The sequence below is a fragment of the Phycomyces blakesleeanus genome, assembly GCF_001638985.1.
Source record: "Phycomyces blakesleeanus NRRL 1555(-) unplaced genomic scaffold PHYBLscaffold_11, whole genome shotgun sequence".
Lineage (NCBI taxonomy): Eukaryota > Fungi > Mucoromycota > Mucoromycetes > Mucorales > Phycomycetaceae > Phycomyces > Phycomyces blakesleeanus.
In genome coordinates this window covers 319,690-341,233 of record NW_017265144.1, presented here as the reverse complement: position 1 = coordinate 341,233, position 21,544 = coordinate 319,690, and the positions used below count along the sequence as shown (strand labels likewise).

At 33.4% G+C, this 21,544-nt stretch overlaps 3 protein-coding genes across 3 annotated transcripts; 1 reads left to right on the top strand and 2 right to left on the bottom strand.

Annotated features, from left to right (window-relative positions):
- Window positions 1-922: 922 nt before the first annotated feature.
- On the bottom strand, window positions 923-3,909 carry PHYBLDRAFT_124964 (hypothetical protein). Its single transcript, XM_018429020.1, has 9 exons — window positions 3,631-3,909; window positions 3,098-3,360; window positions 2,728-2,949; window positions 2,436-2,586; window positions 2,233-2,358; window positions 1,885-2,121; window positions 1,674-1,785; window positions 1,496-1,615; window positions 923-1,402 (listed from the first exon to the last, which is right to left on the bottom strand). The coding sequence occupies exons 1-9, from the start codon at window positions 3,702-3,704 to the stop codon at window positions 1,397-1,399; spliced, it is 1,311 nt and encodes a 436-aa protein (XP_018291266.1). The 5' UTR covers window positions 3,705-3,909; the 3' UTR covers window positions 923-1,396.
- Window positions 3,910-6,602: 2,693 nt separating this feature from the next.
- Window positions 6,603-11,918, top strand: PHYBLDRAFT_112799 (hypothetical protein; the record flags this gene model as incomplete). Its single annotated transcript, XM_018428310.1, has 16 exons — window positions 6,603-6,854; window positions 6,972-7,352; window positions 7,446-7,861; window positions 7,971-8,079; window positions 8,150-8,384; window positions 8,569-8,708; window positions 8,817-8,927; window positions 9,017-9,082; window positions 9,203-9,388; window positions 9,480-9,872; window positions 9,941-10,070; window positions 10,222-10,379; window positions 10,536-10,695; window positions 10,938-11,071; window positions 11,190-11,414; window positions 11,673-11,918. The coding sequence occupies 16 exons, from the start codon at window positions 6,603-6,605 to the stop codon at window positions 11,916-11,918; spliced, it is 3,342 nt and encodes a 1,113-aa protein (XP_018291265.1).
- A 5,096-nt stretch (window positions 11,919-17,014) lies between these two features.
- Window positions 17,015-18,215, bottom strand: PHYBLDRAFT_65824 (C2H2-type zinc finger transcription factor; the record flags this gene model as incomplete). Its single annotated transcript, XM_018441537.1, has 2 exons — window positions 17,015-17,948; window positions 18,019-18,215. 2 exons carry the CDS (start codon window positions 18,213-18,215, stop codon window positions 17,015-17,017), a joined length of 1,131 nt encoding a protein of 376 aa, XP_018291264.1.
- Window positions 18,216-21,544: the final 3,329 nt, after the last annotated feature.

The following is a 21,544-nucleotide window of genomic DNA, read 5'->3' as shown; positions in this document are numbered from 1 at the left end:
AGTGGCTGTTTTGGTGCAATTATGAATGAAAACTAAAATCTCAAGGCTTTTTTTTAGATAAAAAAAAAAGCCCCGTAACTTTTGATAGAATCAAGTTATCAAGCTGCTCAAAAAGAGAACTGAAGTTCATATACGGTCTTTCATTATTTCTTTATTCCTTTAAACAGGCTAGGATGGAACGTTGTGTACCTGTAAAATTAAGAGATATAGATACGCAGCAGCAGTTTAGTTATTTTATTTCTTCTTCTAATAAATCCAAAATATCAAATGTCGCATGTAATATTAAGCACGTCAAGTTTAATATGTTTAACGGAAATATACTCTTTACAGTATCATGATATAAATGAAATGAGACTTTGTTATATCCAGTAATATTCTTAGTGGTCATCTTAATTATCATTTTCTACGTCCACTACTCCCAATTCTCCATGTAGGCTTTTATTTTATTTTAGAATTGTTTCTAAAGGTCTTTTTAGTATACAAATATTCTACCATGCGTTTGTAATATCTTAACAAGAATATTAGTAAATTTTTTATAATTTTTTGGTGAATTATTCTTTTATACAGAATATTGAAGGTTGTATTTTGCAATTCATTAATACTTGCTTACTCTTCTTATTTAAATTCGAATTATACTCTTGCACTGTGAGTATATTTATGCGTGTGAATGCATTGTAAAACAAATAGGAGTAGGCAACATTCAAATATATTTAAACTACAAAAAGGTTTGTTGATAATGATTATTACTTAATGAACACACACACACATACCCTCTCTCTCTCTAGCCTTATACATGTTGTTTTCTTTTTAAGTGATTGATGTTTTAATACTAAAGAATATCAAAATGACTTTTTTTTTTAGATAACCAACACTTGTTACATTGCTTTTCTTATTACGAAAAAGGGTGTATACTTAAACAAGTACAGTTTATCTACTTATCTTTTTATTTAATTGATTTATAGAACAAATACATGATATTATTGTTTTAGATAGAATATTACAATGAAGTTTCATTCATTATAAAATCGTTTTTTAACAGAAAATAATCATTAAAGAATAATATGGTATAGAATAGTATGAAGGAGAAGATGAGAAAATGATATACAGAATAATATAATATAATATAATATAATATATTTATATTTATATTTATATTTATATATGTGTGTATGTATTGTTTGTGTAGGTGTAGATGTAAGTGTAGGTAGAAATTTAGGTAGAAATGTTGGTGGAAATGTTGGTGTAAGTGTAAGTGTAAATTGTAGATAGTAAGATGGTAGGTGTACGTGCTTTTTGTTGTTGTTGTTGTAAATGTGAAGTGTAAGTGCTTCTTTCTTTTTAGCCATATTTCCATCTCTTTGTATATCATTAAATATACACACACATATACACCTTCTTAAAACTAAAAGAAAAAGAAATCAAATAATAGGCTTATTAATATTTTTCTGTCTTATTTAATTATGTATTAAACATATATTCCGGTACAATAACTTACCCTGATTTGGTATGAGCCTGCTTTTGTCATATACCTGACCCATTTAACAGACTGATAGCCACTCTTCTCAAACACCTTGAGGAATCTCACCAAGAGTCCCGAAGATGTAAACATCAAGACCTTTAAAAGATAAGTAATTAATTGTCGTGTACAAAACAATTCCTATATGTCTTCTTACCTGGAAGTCCATCGAAATTGGAGGTCGTGACCACACACGTTTGTGGGTCATTGAAGTAAGTTCTGCCTCACCACTCAAAGTGTGCTCTGACTGACCTTGGAAACGAGGAATCCTAAAAATTGTAATATTGTTAAAAGTCTGGGCCACTTGTTTGGTACATCTACATCCAAAATAATAATAATAATCGGCACAAGATCACACAATCACATACTTCCAAATAATACAATTCTCGGATGGTGCATATTTTGCCTTTCCGCCAGAGCTGACCTTGACCTCTACCTTGGCCGAGTTGAGGGGAGTAGGAATTCTCAAGATAACATTATTGGCACTCAGCTTTGGTGAGAAGTTGGCCTTGACATTGATTTTGTATTCTACTCTAGTCTTTCCAATTTCATTTACTACAGGGTGTACTTTGAAAGGAAGATTGACATTTTCTGTAGTACGATATCTATTATACAATAAACACACATAAGCTATCCAATTGCGAAAAAACACACACACAATCATATAAAGAAATATAAAGAAATTATATATATATATATATATATATATAACTTACTTCATCAATTCGAATTCACCATCTGGAGGAGTAAAACTGATGGTACGATCGTTGTCAAAGCTTCCAAGCTTAACACACTGATGGAATTGGCAATCATCAATTTCAACAGCATTTGCACGACGAGCACTAATAATTGAAATAAAAAAAAATCCGTTAGAATAAGTTCTTACTAATCTTACCTTCTTTTTTTAAAATAATAAGACAAATATATATATCTAGATACTTGCGTGGTACGGTTTACAGTATCATTGTCTACCAATAGTTTGTCATTGAGTCCGAATTTGCACTCTGGTGTACCTGACAGATAAGCACGCATAAGAATCTGTCCTGCAACATCAGCTCTCAGAACAGTTCCTACACAAAACGAATAAAGAAAAGATTAATAAATACTCACAAATAGTTTAACCCAAAAATAATAATAATAGACATACAAAGAGAGAGAGATAAAAAGATATTATTCCTTCTCTTCTTATTTGCTATTTATTATTTCTTTACCTGTATTGCTCATCAATAAGTTCATACTCTCAATGACATCGATAAAGGCCTCATTCTTTCTGTACTTGATGTCATTGCGTCTCCATGAGATTGCACCTGTGGCCTGGATAGTAATTCTGCTCGAGTCTTCCACTGCTCTCTCGGACTTTACCCCTTCGGTTGTGATGTACATCTTCAATGTATCAGTCTCACTATTTTGTGGATAACCAAAGTCGAGAATTTCTAAACAATTTTTTTAATAGTTGTTGTAAGTACCCAATTCAATTCAATTGACTTTTTCTTGTGTATGTCTATAATCCCCTCGCCCTCCTCGCCCTCTTCAGTTTCCTCCAGGAAATATCATAGTCTCTTAATTAGGTCTTTCTCTCACCATCCAAAAGCTCATAAATCAATACAAAGTTGTTCTTGACTGCTTCTTCATCAAATTTGCCAAAATAGCTTCGACCGATGTTGATTACTCTGTAACACAATTCGAATACCAGAGCAGCGTTTGCATTCCATTTGGTGACCGCCACAATGTACAGGTTTTCATGACGCACGTGAAAAAAGGATGTTGAGCCGAGAGTGATGATGGGTGAACGGACGTCAGTGTTTGAGATGACCTGAATCCGGAAAATGTCAGCAACAGATCGTCTGTATACAGTGTAGTATAATATGGTGTGGTGTGGTGGAGTTTGTACAATTGTTGTTTATCGATTGTTGTGGTCGAGTTCGAGGTTCAAATAGAGATGGATAAAGAAGAGGATGAGAAGAATAGAGTGTTGTCAATTAGAAAGAAGTAAAAATAATTTTGGATGCTTTTTATTATTTTTACAAGTATTGGTTCATTCTTCATTTGTACTCGGTTGCATTAAAAGTACTTTTTCTTTCTTTCTCTCTTTTTTTTTAAAGATATATTCTTACCTGAGGTCATGACGATAGAGACGTGAGATGAGGACTTCACCCTTTTGGTTGTAGATAAAAAATGCGCTAATCATTGATACTTTTTTTTTATTATTTGTTGTGTGTGTGGGTTTTTATACAATAATTAAAATGAAGATATAAAGATGGATAGAGAGGGGATGAAAAAAAAGGGGGAGGCGAGATAAAGGACAATTGGTTTGGTTTGGTAATTTTTTTAAGGATAAAAGGAAAGAAGAAACAAATAACAAAATAAAATAAAAATAAGAATAAAAAACAAAAACAAAAGCAAAAGCAAAAAAGAAAGGCACGAGCCAAGAGGTATAACTTTACTAGACATGGTGTATAGATACCTTTTTTGGAGATCCAGTTGAGGACCCGTCACGAGTGACGTTTGGTCAATTGCCTCAAACTCACCCAAAAGAAAAAGGGAAACCTTACGGACAGCCTGGTAGGACAATTTGGTAGGACAGCCTGACAGGACATTCTGGCAGGGCATTCTGGACAGGCTGAAAGTATGTAACGTCACTCATAATTAATGCTTTATGGTTATATACATTTTTCTGGGTTGGGGTCAGACTTTAATATTTGTTAAATGTTTCAAAAGAAATTTTTATTGTAAAAATATAATAATAATAATAATAATAGACAAGTATAAATAGAGAGGATGTCGAGTTGTGATAATAAGACGGCTAAAAAATAATTATTTGTAAAACTCAATCAAAAATAAATAAAACTCAGGCACAGTTATGAGGATTTATAAGTTGAAAACATTAATACTAAGAAATGTAAAGGAAATAGACATTAATAAACCTGACTTCCTGAGGCTTATTATATTAAGTAAGTACAAAGAAGCGACCCTTGGCTATCATATACTTTGTTTTAAAGGGGAAGAAAAAAGCTAAATTTCTAGTAGACATTTAGTGAGCATTTGAAGCAAAAAATCAGGGATTCACTAACTTTTGGCGTCAAATGCTCACTGTGGCCTCCATCATGAAGTTGGCAAAAAACATATTGGAATTTAATTCGCCGCGTAAAATACAAATTTGCAAACGCTTGCAATTCAGGTTCGAAGACATCCTCTCTAAGAAAGAAATAATAAATAATCATAAATACACTATCTCAACCGTCTGCTATATAGAGAATCATAAGGAGTTGTTGTAATTAGAGTGTGACGCAATATAGCTGGATATTTTATTGTTTATTGGCCTTCTTACGCATATCATGTCTTTCTCTTTCTTTCCCCTAATTATATTCCCATAGTTTGACAGCACCAACTGGTAAGCAATCTCCATTCACTCTTTTTTGCAAACCACAAAAGAAAGTCTTTATACAAATATTCTGTATCCCTAAGAGCCGTAGGTTTCAATAAAGTGTTTAATTCCACTGGCCATTCGGATGCAGCTTTCATTGAAGTCACAACCCGCCACTTGTAATGCATTTTCAACTATAATCCTGTCTATGCTTTAATATTTCTAACCTATTCATTTTTAGCCTGGACTTTATGTATTCACCCCAGAAACTCGTTTGACCAACGAGTGCTTGAACGAACAGTTGCCACATACTTCATCATTTTCATTGTAAAGCAATTGCTTATCTCTAATAACGGTATACTTGAGTTGGATTGGCTAGAATGCAAGTTCTTTGCTATGAATAGGACAAAGCGGGACGGCGTATTAATAAAGTTTGATAACAGGTCCTACTCAGCAAGTTTAATTGGATTTTCTGTGGGGGGCACAATGATCAAACCTCAAATACAAAAAAAATCATCGTGATATTATCAAGATCTACTCAAAACTGATAATTGTGCTCAGTGCTCAATTGTCTTTAACTAAATTACAAACGTTCTGTGAGCGTTATTATGGTAAGATTACGATTTATCTTCAAGTACTCTGTGCTCAATTATTGTTCTTTTTGTCACAGCAGATACATGTATTTACTTCGAAAAGTTAACCAGTTATAATAATATGCTCTTCCGATCCATTCGTGAGTCCATTGGAGCTCCCACGTCCCCGAGAAAGTGTGTCGAAGCTTTTAAAGAAATTCCAAAGATTCAGGCCTGGAGACAAGCAGTCGTGGATCATACAGTTGGATTAAAATAACTTTCGAACAATTCTTTATTTTATTTTTTCAACAAACAATAGCATTAAATGCCCTAAATAACTGATCCATTATTTAATAATAAATATTTATCATTTGTCTATCGATCATATCAACATCTTTCACAACCAGATACTGTTTGACTCAATTATTTCATAATAGACATTATTAACAGCAGTAGCGAGAATAGTCATTTTTTGTGGGTGCCATCAAGAGGAAGAGGGATTAAAGAGATGAAGGTATTCTGTATCATTGTTTAACGTGCTTTTCATTGTTGATTTAAGCCTAATACTCAACTACTGCCGAATATTGATAAAGGTGATAAAAGGAAACATTATGAACGTGGGAGAGGGAACGAGAGGACTGAAATCAGACAGTAAATCTATTTGAATCCTTTTGACCTTTGTACCTTTTCCACTTCCCAGTTTCATTTTTTTTTATTAGTTTTTGAAAGATTATTTTCCAAAAATTTGGTTTTTAAGCGAAAACCACTGTAACTGACCAATTGAGGTTCGGAAAAAGGACCAATTGAAGTTCAGGAAAGAGACCAATTTAAATTTGAAATACGGCTAATTTTTTTCAATAAAGCGACCAATTGACGGTGGAAATACAGTACGAATAAGGGAGACCAAATAAAGAAAGAAAAAAGAAAAAGTTTAAAATCCAAGTATTGATTTCTTTTGTAAACCTTTCTTTTTTTTGTCTTTTAATTTTTTGATATTCATAAAACACAAATCAGTCAGTAATGGATAGAAAACAAACCCTTTGGCACGCGAATAAAGAAGCTTGGGACCGAGGCAAAGCAGGCAAGTAAAACAAATAACAATAATGATAATGATAATGTCTTTCAAATAAGTAACAACCCCCTTTTCTTTATGTATATACATGTACTAATACATTTGTACATTTTAGATCCATCATTATACAAGAACCTCGATAGTAATATTAAAAAGAATACGGCATTCATCAAGAAATGCAAGACAGCTCTCACAGCAGATTCCAGTCAGCAATTACTCAATGACATTAAGAAACTTAGTCTCGAAAAGTACATTTCAGAAATAGTCGGCAGTGTGTTAGAAGGCATGGCCAAATGTAAAAACAGTACCGATATTTCTGCATGTGCAGAGGTAAATGAAACCATAATATCACATTCCATTCTATTTATTATGATCATTATTCTTATATATACTCAAATACTTGAATATTTAATTGTTCTCGTTTTTCTTTCTTTCTTTACACAATAGGTTGTTTCTGCACTACATCAACGATTCCCAGATACGTTTACCTTACTATTGACTTTTGGACTTTTCAAAATACTTCAATTACCAACCAAACAACACCTCAGCACACTGACACCTGAACAAAGAGAGAAGGAAGAGACGTCGCGTATCTTGCGACAGAGAACATACTTACGCATTGCAGTCGAACTGTGGCTCGTGGGTGTGCTGCGGAATGTAGAAGATGGAATTCCTTCGCTTGCCTCTGCAAATCTGGAAGGAGTGGAGGCTCCCAGGGATGGTGTGGCTGGTATGATTGGATCATCAAAAGAAAAGAAGAGGGATGACAAGGAAATCGAGAAAGACAGCAAAGCAGGTGGATTTGTTTATCGTGTTCTCAAGGATCTGGTAAGTGGCTGCTAATTTACGTGTGTGTGTGTGTGTGTATGAAAATTATTCAGAATTATTCAAATTGGGGATTTACTTTTTTTTTTGTTATAGTTGGGCACGGATATGGTTCAACACACCAATATTCAACTTGCAGCTTCGTTTTTAAAAAACTTTGGTCAAGAGATCCTTGGTATTGTGCCCAGAAAGCAAAGAGCAGCAGAACAACATAACGATGAAGAAAAAGGAGCAGAGGAGGGTTCGGATGCAGTGACTGCGGGAGGTCTTGTTGTCAAGGAAACAGGAAACAGTGCCGTGACGCCCGAAAACCGGGCATTAATCAAGGATCTCTTGGATCAGTACTACCGCAGCGTGGCAAAGCATCTCTTGAAAGAACACACTTACATCAAGCGCATGGATAGTCGCAATCATGAAACCCTCTTTTCTCGAGGAGAGCTTTCAGAAGAGACAAAAAAGAAGTATGAAAAGGCTACAAAAGCGTATGAAAAACTTTTGGCCAACACACAAACGTAAGTCAATTAATATATATATATATGTGTGTGTGTGCATTGAAAAAAGAAAGTTGTTATTCTAAAAAAAATTAAACAAATGTATGTATGTGTGTGTTTTTTTTGATAGTTTGGCAGAGTCGTTGGATGTAGAAATGCCCGATCTTCCTGAAGATGACAATGAGGCAAAGGTGTCTATTGTCAGTTCAGGAAATAACAATGCATTTGCTGATGGAAAGGTGTGTATTTGCTTTTTTATATTTTTATTTCTTATGGAATATATGAATATTTATATGCGTCTATTGGTAGGAAAATAATGGAAATGGTGCTTTTGAAGATGAGGATGCTCGTAAATTCTACGAAGACCTGCCCGATCTTCGTGTCCTGGTTCCTGGAGTATTTTTAGAATCTCAGCCTCCAAAAAAGAATGATGACGAAAAGACAACAGAAGAAACCGAAGAGGCCGAAAAGGCCGAAGTGGAAATAGAATCAAAGGATGATGAAAAGGATAGCTCTACTGAAGATCAAGATACTTCTCTAGAAGGTGCAGAGGAAACAGGGCAGGACGATACTGAAGAGGATGATGTAGATCCTTCGACAATTGTGGACAAGTCCATCAGGTAAACAAATTAATTCGTTACTGTGTGCATGTATATAAAAGTCTCATTCAAATGCATATAAATTTTCTTTTGTAAAACAAAACTATAGTGGTGATAAGGATGAAGCAGGTGTCAAGCCTACCCATCTTGCTGTTGTTGATGCGCTCTTGGCTCGTCTTCCAACCTTGGCTAACAGAGATTTGATCGATGGTGCTGCTGTTGAGTTTTGTTATGTCAACTCAAAGACTGCTCGAAAGAGATTAGTCAAGGTAAACATAAATAGAGAGAAAGAGAGAAAAAGAGGTACAAAAAAAAAGAACATTTTGTGTATATGTGGATCTGATTTTGTTTTTGTTTTTTGGCTGTACAAAATATAGACTCTTTTGGGCGTTCCTAGACAACGTGTGGATCTATTACCTTATTATGCAAGACTGATTGCTGTTCTGAACAACTATTATCCTGATATTGGAGAGACTGTTGTAGCAGCTGTGAGTAATTACATAAATATATATATATACATTGTTTAAGTCTAGAAACGAAACAAAAACAAGAAAGTGAAACTTATTCTTTGGATTAGCTTGAACATGAATTTAAAGGATTGCAAAGAAAAAAGACTCAAGACTTGTTGGAATCGAGAGTAAAGGTAACCAAATAACAACAACAAGAATAGAATGTAATGCATTTAGTGTTTATTGGCGGCTTACTCACACATGTATATATGTGTATATGCGTGCACTTGTTATTTTTACTTTATTTTGAATAGAATATTAGGTTCATTTCTGAACTTACAAAGTTCAAGGTGGCTCCTGCCCATACCATCTTCCACATGTTCAAAGTAGCTTTGGATGATTTTAGCAACCAGAATGTGGATGTAGTTTGCAATCTTCTTGAGACCTGTGGTCGTTTCTTACTTAAATCTCCCGAAACAAATCAAAGAATGGCAACCATGGTAAGTTTAAACAGAAACTTCAGATAAATGTGTATAGTGTATATCCAACAACAACAGGTTATAATTGTTTGTGTTTATATGTTTTCTGTAGCTTGAGACAGTTATGCGCAAAAAGACTGTTCAACATCTGGATAATCGACAATCGATGATGGTTGAAAATGCATACTATCAGGCCAGTCCACCTGACAGAGACGCAACTATAAAGAAAGAGAGACCGCCGATGGAGCTCTATATTCGTAAGCTAGCTTACATTGATCTCAACAAAAAGTCGCTCGACAAGGTGTTGAAGCAGATGCGCAAGCTGCACTGGGAAGACCCCAACATCAGACACATTCTCTATAAGATCTTTCAGAAGATTTGGAAGGTCAAGTATGGAAATATTCATTTGATTGCTATCCTTGCCAGTGGATTAAGTCGATACCACTCCGACTTTGGTATGCAACTCGTGGATAGTGTAATTGAAGAGATTCGTGTTGGTTTAGAGGTAAAGAAAAATCTTGATATTGTTGTTATATGTATCATAATTTTTTATTTTTATTTTTTTCATATTAGCAAAATATCTTTAAACACAATCAAAGACGTATTGCTGTAGCAAAGTACTTGGGTGAATTGTATAATTACCGTATGGTAGATTCGCCAATCATTTTTGACACTCTTTACACGATTGTAACCTTGGGACATGGTAAGACAATTTTATTTCTGTTTGGTTTCAAACTACCAAATTCGATGTATAACAAATCTTTGCACGCGCACATATATATACATGTATAGAAGTATATGTGTAAAGTCTAAATTCTAAATTGTTTTAACTGCTCTGTATTTTGTTTGTTAAGAATACGGAAGACCTGCCAGAGATAGATTTTGTCCTATGGATGCACCAAATGACTTTTTCCGTATTCGCCTCTGCTGTACCCTCTTAGATACCTGTGGAATGTGTTTTGACAGAGGAAGTTCAAAAACGAAGCTTGATAACTTTTTAGCTTTCTTTCAGGTAAAATATAAATATATACACAACAACAACATGTTGATATTTAATCGACCTTATTAACAAACCTGAAATAAATAACCCTTTTAATTTATTTTTTTACTTCATCCTTTTTGTATCTCATTATTACAACAACAACAACAACAACAACAACAACAATAGATGTACATTTTGAGTAAACTCAAACCACCTATGGATGTCGACTTTATGGTTACAGACACGCTAGAAATGCTTCGCCCTCAGTTACAGATATTTACATCTTATGAAGAGGCAAATGAGGCTGTGGACCGCATGCTTCTGGATCAACTTAAATCTGTTCAAGGTAAAGACAAACCAGAAAAATAGTAGTCCAGAATTTCTTTTCTTTTTAGGATGTTTATATTCAGAGAGAGAGAAAAGGAAGTAAAAAGAATAAGTGTATTAGTTGGTTAATTGGTTAATCGGTTGGTGAGTTGGTGTATTGGTTAACAAATGCATGAGTGAATGAATGGACGAATAGGCGAATTTGTTTGTATTCTAAATATGGTTTTTTGTATATGTATGTATTATATATTAACAATTAAGGGTCGGACGGTAAAGTTCAAGATGATGGCTTTGAGGAAAGTGAATTGTCAGAATCTTCGAGTGACGAAGGAGAAGACGATGATCGCATGGCTTCCAGAGATTTGGAAGACGACAGAGAAGATGTGTACGATGAGGTGAGTTACAATTACAATTACAACTTGATATGGAATATAATGGCAATGCTTATCTGTGTCTGTGTGTAATTTTTTTTAAAAAAAACTAATTACTTTAAAAATCATTCAAACAATTAAGGTCATTGGTAACGACGGAGATGAAGATGTTGTTGTGCTCAAACACAAGGAAGAGCCAATTTCTACCGAAGATGATGATGAATTTGAGCGTGAGTTTAGTAAGATGATGAGTGAGAGCATCGAATCGCGCAAATTCGAAAAGAAATCTCTTATTCTCGATGTTCCTATTCCAATGAACCTCCGTGGAGCACAAGGTAAAAGAAAAAAGAGAGAAATTTATGCTAATGTGGAACATCAAATGAATGGGTACACATTTGTCTATATACATATACATATGTTTTAAAATAGATAGAGAGGAAGGGATGTGACTGTGTGTGGGGGGGTAGCTGTGTATGAACTCAATTCAGTCAATGGTACAAAGAGAAAAGAGTGGGGAATAAAAAAAAACAAAGGTCTCACCAGTTCATTGTCATTCCTATACATATGCGCGCACGCACATTGCACAAATTGCACAAATTGCACAGATCGTCGTACAGCATCTCAGGCGCGGGCGAATGAGGATGATAGCCACATGTCGTTTACTCTACTTACAAAGAAGGGAAACCGACAGCAAGTCAAGGTTATGGAGGTTCCTTCAGATTCTGTCTTGGCTGTCAGCACACGATCAAAGCAGGAAGCCGAGCGCGAGGAACAGCAGCAATTGAAACAACTTGTTCTCAATTATGAAGAAAGAGAAGAAGCTGCTGCCCGTCAAGGTAAAAAAAAAAGCAAAAGAAACATTTTAGAGTAGTAGAAACTATTTTATTAATATTTCCTTTTGTAGCTGCTATTGAAGAGCGCGCAAAATTACGCGGGAGTTTCCGTGGTAAACGTGTTTTGCATTTAGGTGGTGGTGGTGCAGGTGGCCAAGCATACGGGTAAAGACATTGATTAAGCAATTTTATCACATAAGGTTTTGCGCTATTATTATATAGTGTTTGATATTGCGTGCTATTTGATATTGTATTAACTTCTTTATATATATTAGGGGAAGACGATAAAGATCCCACACACAGACACACAGAGGCACAGACACATAGAGGCACACATACAGAAACAGGCACAGGGAGGCACAGGCAGACATACAAAAACACAGGAACCCACGCGAGACACTAAAGAAACAAAGAGACATTTAATTGATATACCTCTTTTGTTTCTCAATTAACATTTGGAACCAAAAAGGAGTAATCGATTCACAGAAAGTCTTGTCTTCCTGCCTTGTCTATCTTTATATAGATATCATTTGTACACATCATTACACGTCTGACTCACCTTTCTCTCTTAACCTATCTATTTGTCTATCTATGTATTTACCTATTTTGTAAAGAACAAGAAAAAAAAATCTTTAAAAAAAATTTCTTCCTTTTTTTTTTTTATTAATATTCACCACATGTCTGGATCCAATATCTCTTAGGGTTAGAAACACAGGGAATAATTATTTATCCATACATTATTCTTCTACTACTTCTTTTACACACATTGACACGCACATATGCACAACATGAGCACATGCGCACAAAATTGATATATTTAGAGAAAGATTAGATACATATACATATATATATATATATAAATAAACAAATTTATACAAATCAATCCAATTTTTTTCTTTTCCTTCTCAAAAACAAATTATGCTTTCTGAGTTTGTATTATTAACCAATAATAAATGGATACTCAGCATGTTTTTGACATTTACTCTAATTAAATGTCCGTCACTCTAAAGGAGTTTAATTTTTTTTTGGTCAATTAAAATATAAAGAATAATTGCATTGAATACCCCCCATCAACAAAACAAAACCTAACAATTTTTTATTTTTGCGGAGAAAAATCTTTAACTGAGGAAATAAAGCAAAAAAGAAAAAAAAAAGATAGTCCAAAAAAAAAATGTGAAGGAAAATAAACTTGCGATTTTTTTTTATAGCTCATTTTCACTTTTTTTTTTTTTTTTTGGTTGATCAATCATGGCAGACAATACAATGAGTGAGCAAGTGCTTGAGCAACTTTGCCAGATTCACAGTAAAGAGAACCTCGAAAAAGACAATTTCTTTAGAGAAATGGTTCAAGCCAAAGAAGGATGTAAAATATCAAAAAAAAAATAGTTTGATTCCTGATCACAAAATCAGGAATCAAAACATTTAAATGTCAAAATGTCAAAATGTCAATATTAATGTTATTGTTATTATTATTATTATTTGGGTGGGTGGGTGTTTATTTGTTTGTTTCTCTCTTTTGTTTTTCTTTTTTTTTCTTTAGGGATCACACTTAAAAAGTACTCTGGAATCAAAAGATTCAAGACTATTATCAATGGTGATCTGTCTGCACTTCAGGCTGCAGTTGAGCTTTCCAAGGGTCAATTTGAGTTGAATGAAGAAAAGACTGAGCTTCGCAAGGTCCCAGTACCTGAAAAAGAGGAAACTGCAAAGGAAGGCACTGAAGACAAGACTCCAGAAGAACTTGCTCTTGAACAAGAAAGAATTAAGAAGATTGAAATCAAAATTACAAACCAAAACCCTCGATCTATCTATGCTGTGAGTAAGAAACTTCTATTATTATTATTATTATTATTATTATTTTGGAATTGAATTGAATTGAATGTTGAGTATTTTGATGTGAATTGGATTAATTGTACAACACATGAATACACGCGCACGCATTTACTTACTTTCTTTATATTATATTATATTTATATAGAAAGGATTCTCTGTTGATCCAGAAGCAGACAAGGATGTAATCCGTGATTATTTTGCCTCATTTGGTCGCGTGCTCAACTTGAAGATGAGACTTGATGAAGAAAAGAAATTCAAGGTAAAAAAGAAAGAAGCAAAGAAAGAAAGAGAAATTTGATTCGTCAAATGACAAGCAAAAATTTAGAGTTTATTAAACAGACACACACACACACGCATAAAACTAACTTTTTGCGGGAAATATTTTTGCGTGGGGTTGAATAGGGAAGTGTGTTTGTTGAATATGACAGTGAAGCTACAGCCAATGAAGTTGCCAATATGGATCTCTCATTTGAGAACACCAAATTGCTTGTTATGCTAAAGTAAGCTAGAGTGTCTACCACTATATATATGTTTCTTTGTTATTTATTGGGTTTTGTTTTGGTTTGTGTCTATATAATAGGCAAAATTACATTGATGAGAAATCTAGAGAAAAATTCAATGGTGTAAAATGGGAACACACTCCTGTTGGTAGAAAAGCTGTGATGAGCTTGATCGAGTATTCTGGAGGAAAGGATTTGAGCTTTAAAGAAATCAAGGTAAAATAAGAAAAATAAGAAAAAAAAATTATAGTAATAATTATAATAACAAACGCGTTGTTTTCACCATTCTAGGCAATGGTCTTGCCATTTGGCAAGGCTCCTTATCTTGAGCCCTTGGGACCTAGTTCCGATGGCTGTGGTGTACTGGAATTGGTTGACAAGACCCCTGAGGAGTTCCTCAGCCAACTTACAGACAATTCTATTGGTCCTTTGAACTTTAGACTGCCAGATGGTGAGTTGATTTTGCCTTTTTGCCTTTTTGTTTTTATTATATTTATTTATGTGTTTATTTATTCTGTAGATGTTGCACGTGAAACATTTGTCAGAAAGCAAAAGGAAGCTAGAGAAGCAATTGGTCGTGGTCGTCGTGGTGGAGGCCGCGGTGGTCGTGGTGGAGGTGGTCGCGGTGGTGGACGTGGAGATTTCCGTGGTGGACGTGGTGGCGGACGCGGACGTGGCGGACGTGGAGGAAGAGGAGGCGGAGGAGATAGAGGAGATAGAGGATCGTTCGGTAAGAGAGACCACCAGGGAGGAAAGACTGACGCTCCAGATGCAAAGCGCCCCTGCACAGTTCAGAGCACAAATGGAATTCCTACAGTTGGATCTTCATCAAAATGATGAGCCATATATTTTATTTACCTCTCTCTCTTTTTTTTATTTGCCTATTGTTCTTTTATTCTTGAAACATTACTATACACACTATAAACATTTGCACACAATCACAATCACAATTACTCACATTCATATATGAACATGAGCATATATCCATATATAGTGTACACGGTACATTGTACAAAGCCAAAAATGAGTTGAATATCATACATAGTGACTAAAAGGGAAAAAGGGAAAAAGAGGGAAAAAAAAATTTACAAAGGCGTTTTCAGTGTTACTATATTCTTTAGATTCTTCATATTCTGCATTTCTTGTCCCACTTGTATGTGCGTGTATGTATGTAGCACCTTTTTTTTTTGGTTTTGTTTTGTTTTGTTTTTAAAATAAGAAATTGACAAATACAACCTTGTAAGTCATTTAGACCATACATATACATACATATACGCACACACATGCACACACAGACATATAGACATGTACTAATCTAGGCAAATTAACGTGTATTTCAAGTAATTGAAAATCAATAGTACTCTTCTTTACATTAACCAAAAGAAAATAGTATTATATTACAACTGTTTGGCTTTTGCTTATTAAGCAACTCAAGATTAATACCTTTATTGGTTCAAGATAATCATAAAATATATATATATATCTATATATAAATATATAAAAAATATATAAAAAATATATAATAGAATAAAATAGAATAGAATATAGAATAAAATTAAATACCTTCTATTTTTTAATTTATTTATTTCAGAATATTCTATAGTCAGTTCAGTACACCAAATTCAGTGTCAATTCAATTCAAAATAAAATTTATTTATATTATGTTCTATAAAAAGATTTTATTTTATGGCGGCGTTAATAGCGGGACGATCTTTGTAACCAAGGGAACAAAATAAAAAAATAAAAAAAAAACTTTCTTTTTTTTTTTAATATAAAAATTTCTGTACCATAGTTTTAATGTCGTACTTTTCTAGTTTCTAAATAAGGCTGAGTTGATGGTGTATCGCTGCACAAAAAGGGCCCATATTACCATGGATACGGTTTGCGTTCTAGGTTAGTCTTTTTCGTTTGTTATTTGTTTTTTTTTGTTTTTTACATCATCTGAGACACAAGAGGGGGTGGTAAGAGGGAGAAAGGAAAAGAAATTGTAGTAGCCTTTTTTTTTGTATACACAAAATTAATAAAATAATGATGCTTATGACAGTAATGGCGAATATGATATAATGATATATTTGATTTATTTTATTTGTTTGTTTTATTTGTATTTGAATGTGAATATGAATGTGAATGTGAATGTGTGTGTATGTATATAAATGAAAAATGAAAAAATGTGCAAATATAGATGATGAATTTGTGTGGATTTATATAACAAGAAAAGAAAAAGAAGAAGAGTATAAATGTAGGGTTGCTGTGCATATGAATAAATAAAGAAGAACCAAGAAACAATGAAGATTTCTTTCACAGAAAATGCAAGAAAGTATATGAAGTATGAAGGGTTCATATGTACATGAAAGATAAATAAATGAAGATATAAATAAGAAAGGATCATATAAATGGACAAGAAGATGTCTATAATTATCATTTGATGAAATGCTAATATAATAATAACAATAATAATAATAATAATAATAATAATAATGTGGAATGGAGTGCATAGAATATATATATGTGTGTGTATATTCTTCTTTGGTGTATATGTATGTGCATGTGTAGTGGGATTTTGTTTTCTATCTAAAATGAAGTTTATAAACACTTGTTTCCCTTGAAGAAATCAAATAATAATAATAATAATAATAATAATAATAATAATAATAATAATAATATAAAAAATGATTATGGTGATTATGTTGCTGTTGCTGTTGCTGCTGTTCTTTTTTTTTTTGGTTGTTTTCTTTTTTTCTTTTGCCACGTATTTATAATATATAAAGAAAGGGTTTTTTTAGAGGAGGGGGTGTGTTGGCTTAGGCAAAAGAACTGATTGTGCAAGGAAGCGAATGGTAACTGTCGTAAGACATCAACTTGTGCTGCGGAGGTGAGTAGACCGAGTACCGAGGTCTCGATTGGTAGGAAGGATAGTTGTATGCAGAATCAGGAGGTTGGTAGGGAGCCATTTGAAGAGGGGGGGAAGCGTGGAATTGAAGGGGTGAGAATAAAAAAGGCGAAGACGAAGATGAGGGGGATGAGGAGACAGAGCGTGGATGGGAGTTTCTGTGTCCCACAGATGAACCTGAACCTAGACCTGAACTTAGCCCTGAACCTGGACATGGACCTGGAATTATTACTCCTGTTTCTACTCCTGCTCCTGGGCCCATGAAAGGCTCGATTGGCTGGGGCTTGGGCAATCTTCCATGTGGCGAGCTGTCAATAGATCGAGAAGGGGAAAGGTAGCCATGCGATGTAGAATGTGGCGGGGCAGAGTGGGAATAAACTTGGTGTCGGTGCACATGGACAGGGTGAACGGGTAAGTGAGAATTGTATTGATCAGAAAGGTTAGTCAATCCTGGCTCAACTTTTGTCATGACTACTTTTGGTGCTGATGATGTGGTTGTAGGTGGCAGTGAATGGTATAGCGGTTGACTGTAGGGAGATTCGGAAAGGTACACGGAACGATTGTCAGAGTAAAGGCGTGTGTAATTAGGACTACGACTAGGATTAGGGTTGGAATTGGTGTTGTGGTGGTAATATTCCAAAGGACTGGTTGGCCTATGGTAAGGGTGGCTCATAAGATGATAATGCTGTCTTTGGTGCGAATGTCTACGTGACTTTGGCGAAATGTGTGTTCTGTAATGCTGCATCATATTGTCCTGTCGCGAAAAGCGAGAGAGACAGCCTGGGTGAAGGCATTGAAAATTCTTTTCGCCAGTGTGAATTCGATTGTGTCTAGCAAGATGACCACTAGATGATAAAATTAATATTATTTAGTAAAACAAAAATAAAAACAAAAAATTAAGAAAAATATTATTACCTTGTAGTGAAACTCTTGTCGCACATCGGCTCGGGGCAATGGTAGCGACGACGGGTAACAGAAGCTTGATCTTCTGGTGACTGGTTAGAAAACACTTTGAATTTTTTGTTCTCAGATGATCCGGCTGGTGGCTGATCGTTCAAGAGGTTGATATGTTTGCCACTAGCGTTCTTGATAGGTAGGTATGAATCTGACATGTTCTTGGTATAAAATATATAGAAATAAAATGAAAATTGAAGTAAAGGCAAAAGTAAAGGTAAGTGTAGAAAGTGGAAGTAGAAGTAAAAGATGGAAGGAACTTGTGGATGATGTTGATTTTTCGACTGGGTATTTATATTAAAAAAAAAAAAGAAAGCTAAAACGAAGCGATCAAATTTGGAATTAATGCCACTTTATTTTTTTGAAACTTGACGAATTTTTATTTATTTCTTATTATAAAATAAGAAGAAGAAGAAAAAAGGATATACTTTGCTGGGCGCGCACAGATTCAAAATTAGGTTGAATTTGTTGTAGAACGTGGCTAATTTTGGGGATAAAGCTAGTGCACAAAAACCTGTAAGGTTTCTTAACTTATTCCTTCCTTTTGTCTTTAGCATATGTAACCATCTATGTATGTAATTCTGTATGTATCTCGCTCTCTCTCTCTGTGTGTGTGTGTGTGTTTACTTGAAATCTATACTCTAGGTTCAGGGATCACAACGTGTGGAATCTTTAGTTTAATGAATTTGAAACATATATGGATCTTCACCATTTTTCTAAATTTTGTTTTGAGTTTTAAATACTAAAAAAGTCCCTGAGCCTATTTACCCTTGATGGAAACGTTTATTATTACTACTATTATTATTACTATTACCGTTACAATCACTCTTACTACCACCATGTATTTTCTCTATAGTTTTAATTATGTAAATCATATATATATATATATATATATATAGCATAATTATGAGGCCAAACTCAAAAGTAATATAAAAGCAGTAACAGTAAGAGCAACAAACAAATAGTGCATTCATTGTTCTTGTCTGTGCACTTGCCACTATCATTCTTATTATTAAATGATACACATTCTTGGCAAAAGCTTTCTTTTTTCCTTTATCTAGTTGGAAATAGCAGTAGCTGTGTATAGAGTGTATAGATAGTAATATTTAATTTAGGCGTGATTTATTTTTTGGTCTGTAAATCTGATGTGTAATTAGTACATCTCTCTCTCTCTCTTTATTCATCTACTCTTTTTATTTATTTGTTTATTAAATATAAAAATAATAATAGTATTATTCTGATGTCATTGTCAATGCTGTACTCCTACTACAGTATTAAAATAAAAATAAAAAGTACTATTTAATTATGAATTATTATCATTTTCAAACACAATTATGAAAAAAAGAAGGCTTGAGCTTTTTTGCTTTCCTCGCTTTCTGTTGTAGTATTGAACCACAGTAAAATCTGAGTTGCGTGTAACAGCTTCTTTCTCTCTCTTTGTCTTTATTTTATTTTTTATAATATATAAATCTCAAAATGGGGTTCAATTTTTTTTATTACTTAAATAAATTATAATTATAATCTATATAAAAAAAATAAAATTCTTTTAAAAGAATGTAAAGAACAAGAAGAGCAAGAAGAACATGTCAAGTTCAAAAACAAGTAGGGGGGGAAAAGAGGAGGCTTTTATATATAGAAAGCTCATACTCTAAAAAAACGTGGCAGGCTCCATCATCTCCTTTGGGGTTGGGTCGATACCTGTTAGTCTTGGTTCCTTTGGTTTTGCCTTATAGTTTTTTGGTCTCTTTGGTTATTTAATTGTTAGATGTTCAGTAAGACAACGGAGATTACGGATACTGGTTTTACCCATACAGATTATTATATTGTACTGTACTGTATTGTATTTTATTCCTTTTCTTTTGTCGGAGCGGGCAAAAAGAAATTACATTTTTGTGTATTATATATTTATGTATTTATGTATCTAGGCATATTACAAAAAAATTGGTGGGGAAATAGACATGACAATAAAGACCTTATTAGGTCCATGCTTACGACAGCCCAATTATTAGTTTCTGTTTCATTTTTTTTGTACATTACTCTCTCTCTGTCTCTCTAGTACAAGAAAATAGAATTAATTTTTTAAAAAAAAAATTGAATAAAGTCAAAAGTGACATGACCACGTTGTATAAAGTTATGGTTTATCTGTTGTTGCCATGCCAACGTAATTCAGAAGAAAATAAGAAAAAGGAATAAAAAGGTTAAAGAAGTAGAAATATAACATCTTATATACTTTTTATAGATATATAAAAAGAAAAAAAGTATGAATTTCTAACCTACCCCTTCACTTCCCCTTACCTCTTTGTGTTGGTTTTTGGTTTGCTCTCTCCTTGCAATATATAGAGATAAAATAGATTATCCCTTCCAGTTCCACTACAACCCCCTAGCCTCGTTCTTCGTCATCTATGCTTAGTAGTTTTTTTTTAAAAAATAATAATAATAATAATAATAACAATCCACTAAATATATTCTAGCGCTTTTTGTTATATAATATAGATAGATAAATAACAATAATAACAATAATTTTAAACGACAAAGGACAAATATTACTCTTGTGATCTTCTGCTTTAATATCTGAACCACAATTTTCTCCACACAGTTTTATATATCTATATATTACTGGTTCAATTCAATCTTTTCTGTATGTTTTGTTATCTTCATTTTCATCATTATAGCATTACCATTCTAAACTGCTATTAAAATCTTTTTTTTTTTACTATTTGTATTATTTGCATTGTACAGTGAATCTAACAAAAAGGTGCCACAGCTAATCATTCAAGTGCTTTAACAATCGAAACATCATAGTAAAACTGGTTATTTAAAAATAATAATCTGAACTGCAATATATAAGTACAACAACAGCAACAACTATTCTTATTTTATCATCATGTTGAAATTTATTCTCTTGACTTTTGACAGGTGATCTTTAATGGAGTGTAAAATAAAGCAAAATATATATTAAATTTTTTTTACTTTAGAATCAATGCAGATAATTGGTGTAGGTATGTATGTTTGTTAATCTTTTTTTTGGTGCTAAGCAACGTAGATCCTACACAGTTCACGTGTACCTGATATATATATAAAACAAAAGAGTGAATAGATGAAACTTTCCTAAATAAAGTAATATAAAGATAAATAGAAGAATGTGAGTAGAAAGATATATATACATATATGTATATTTTGTCATTGATGTACAAGAAAGGGTGAGGCATATTTTGGTTCAAAAAAAGAAAAAAGTGAATTAAACATACATGATAATGTGTCTATAAAACGACAGGTTTTTTTTAATACAGTTGTGATATTCCTGAATTTATCTTATTTTGATACTTTCTGGACTATAATGTCTGAACCAAGAAAGGGCTTAGAAAGGGTACAATTTTTTGTTGCTGTCGTAGATCTCAAAAAAAAATGAATAAGAATATTTACTATATATATATACTGTGTGCGTTGATTTTTTCTTTCTTTCTTTCTTTTTTTTTTTTTAAAAAAA

Bases quoted from the DNA above. Each gene is read 5' to 3' on its own strand.
- PHYBLDRAFT_124964 (XM_018429020.1), bottom strand. From the start codon at position 3,704: ATGATTAGCGCATTTTTTATCTACAACCAAAAGGGTGAAGTCCTCATC. The intron at 3,361-3,630 runs GTAAGAATATAT...CACTGTATACAG, and splicing joins CTCTATCGTCATGACCTCAG to ACGATCTGTTGCTGACATTT. The intron at 2,950-3,097 runs GTGAGAGAAAGA...AAAATTGTTTAG, and splicing joins GATTTATGAGCTTTTGGATG to AAATTCTCGACTTTGGTTAT.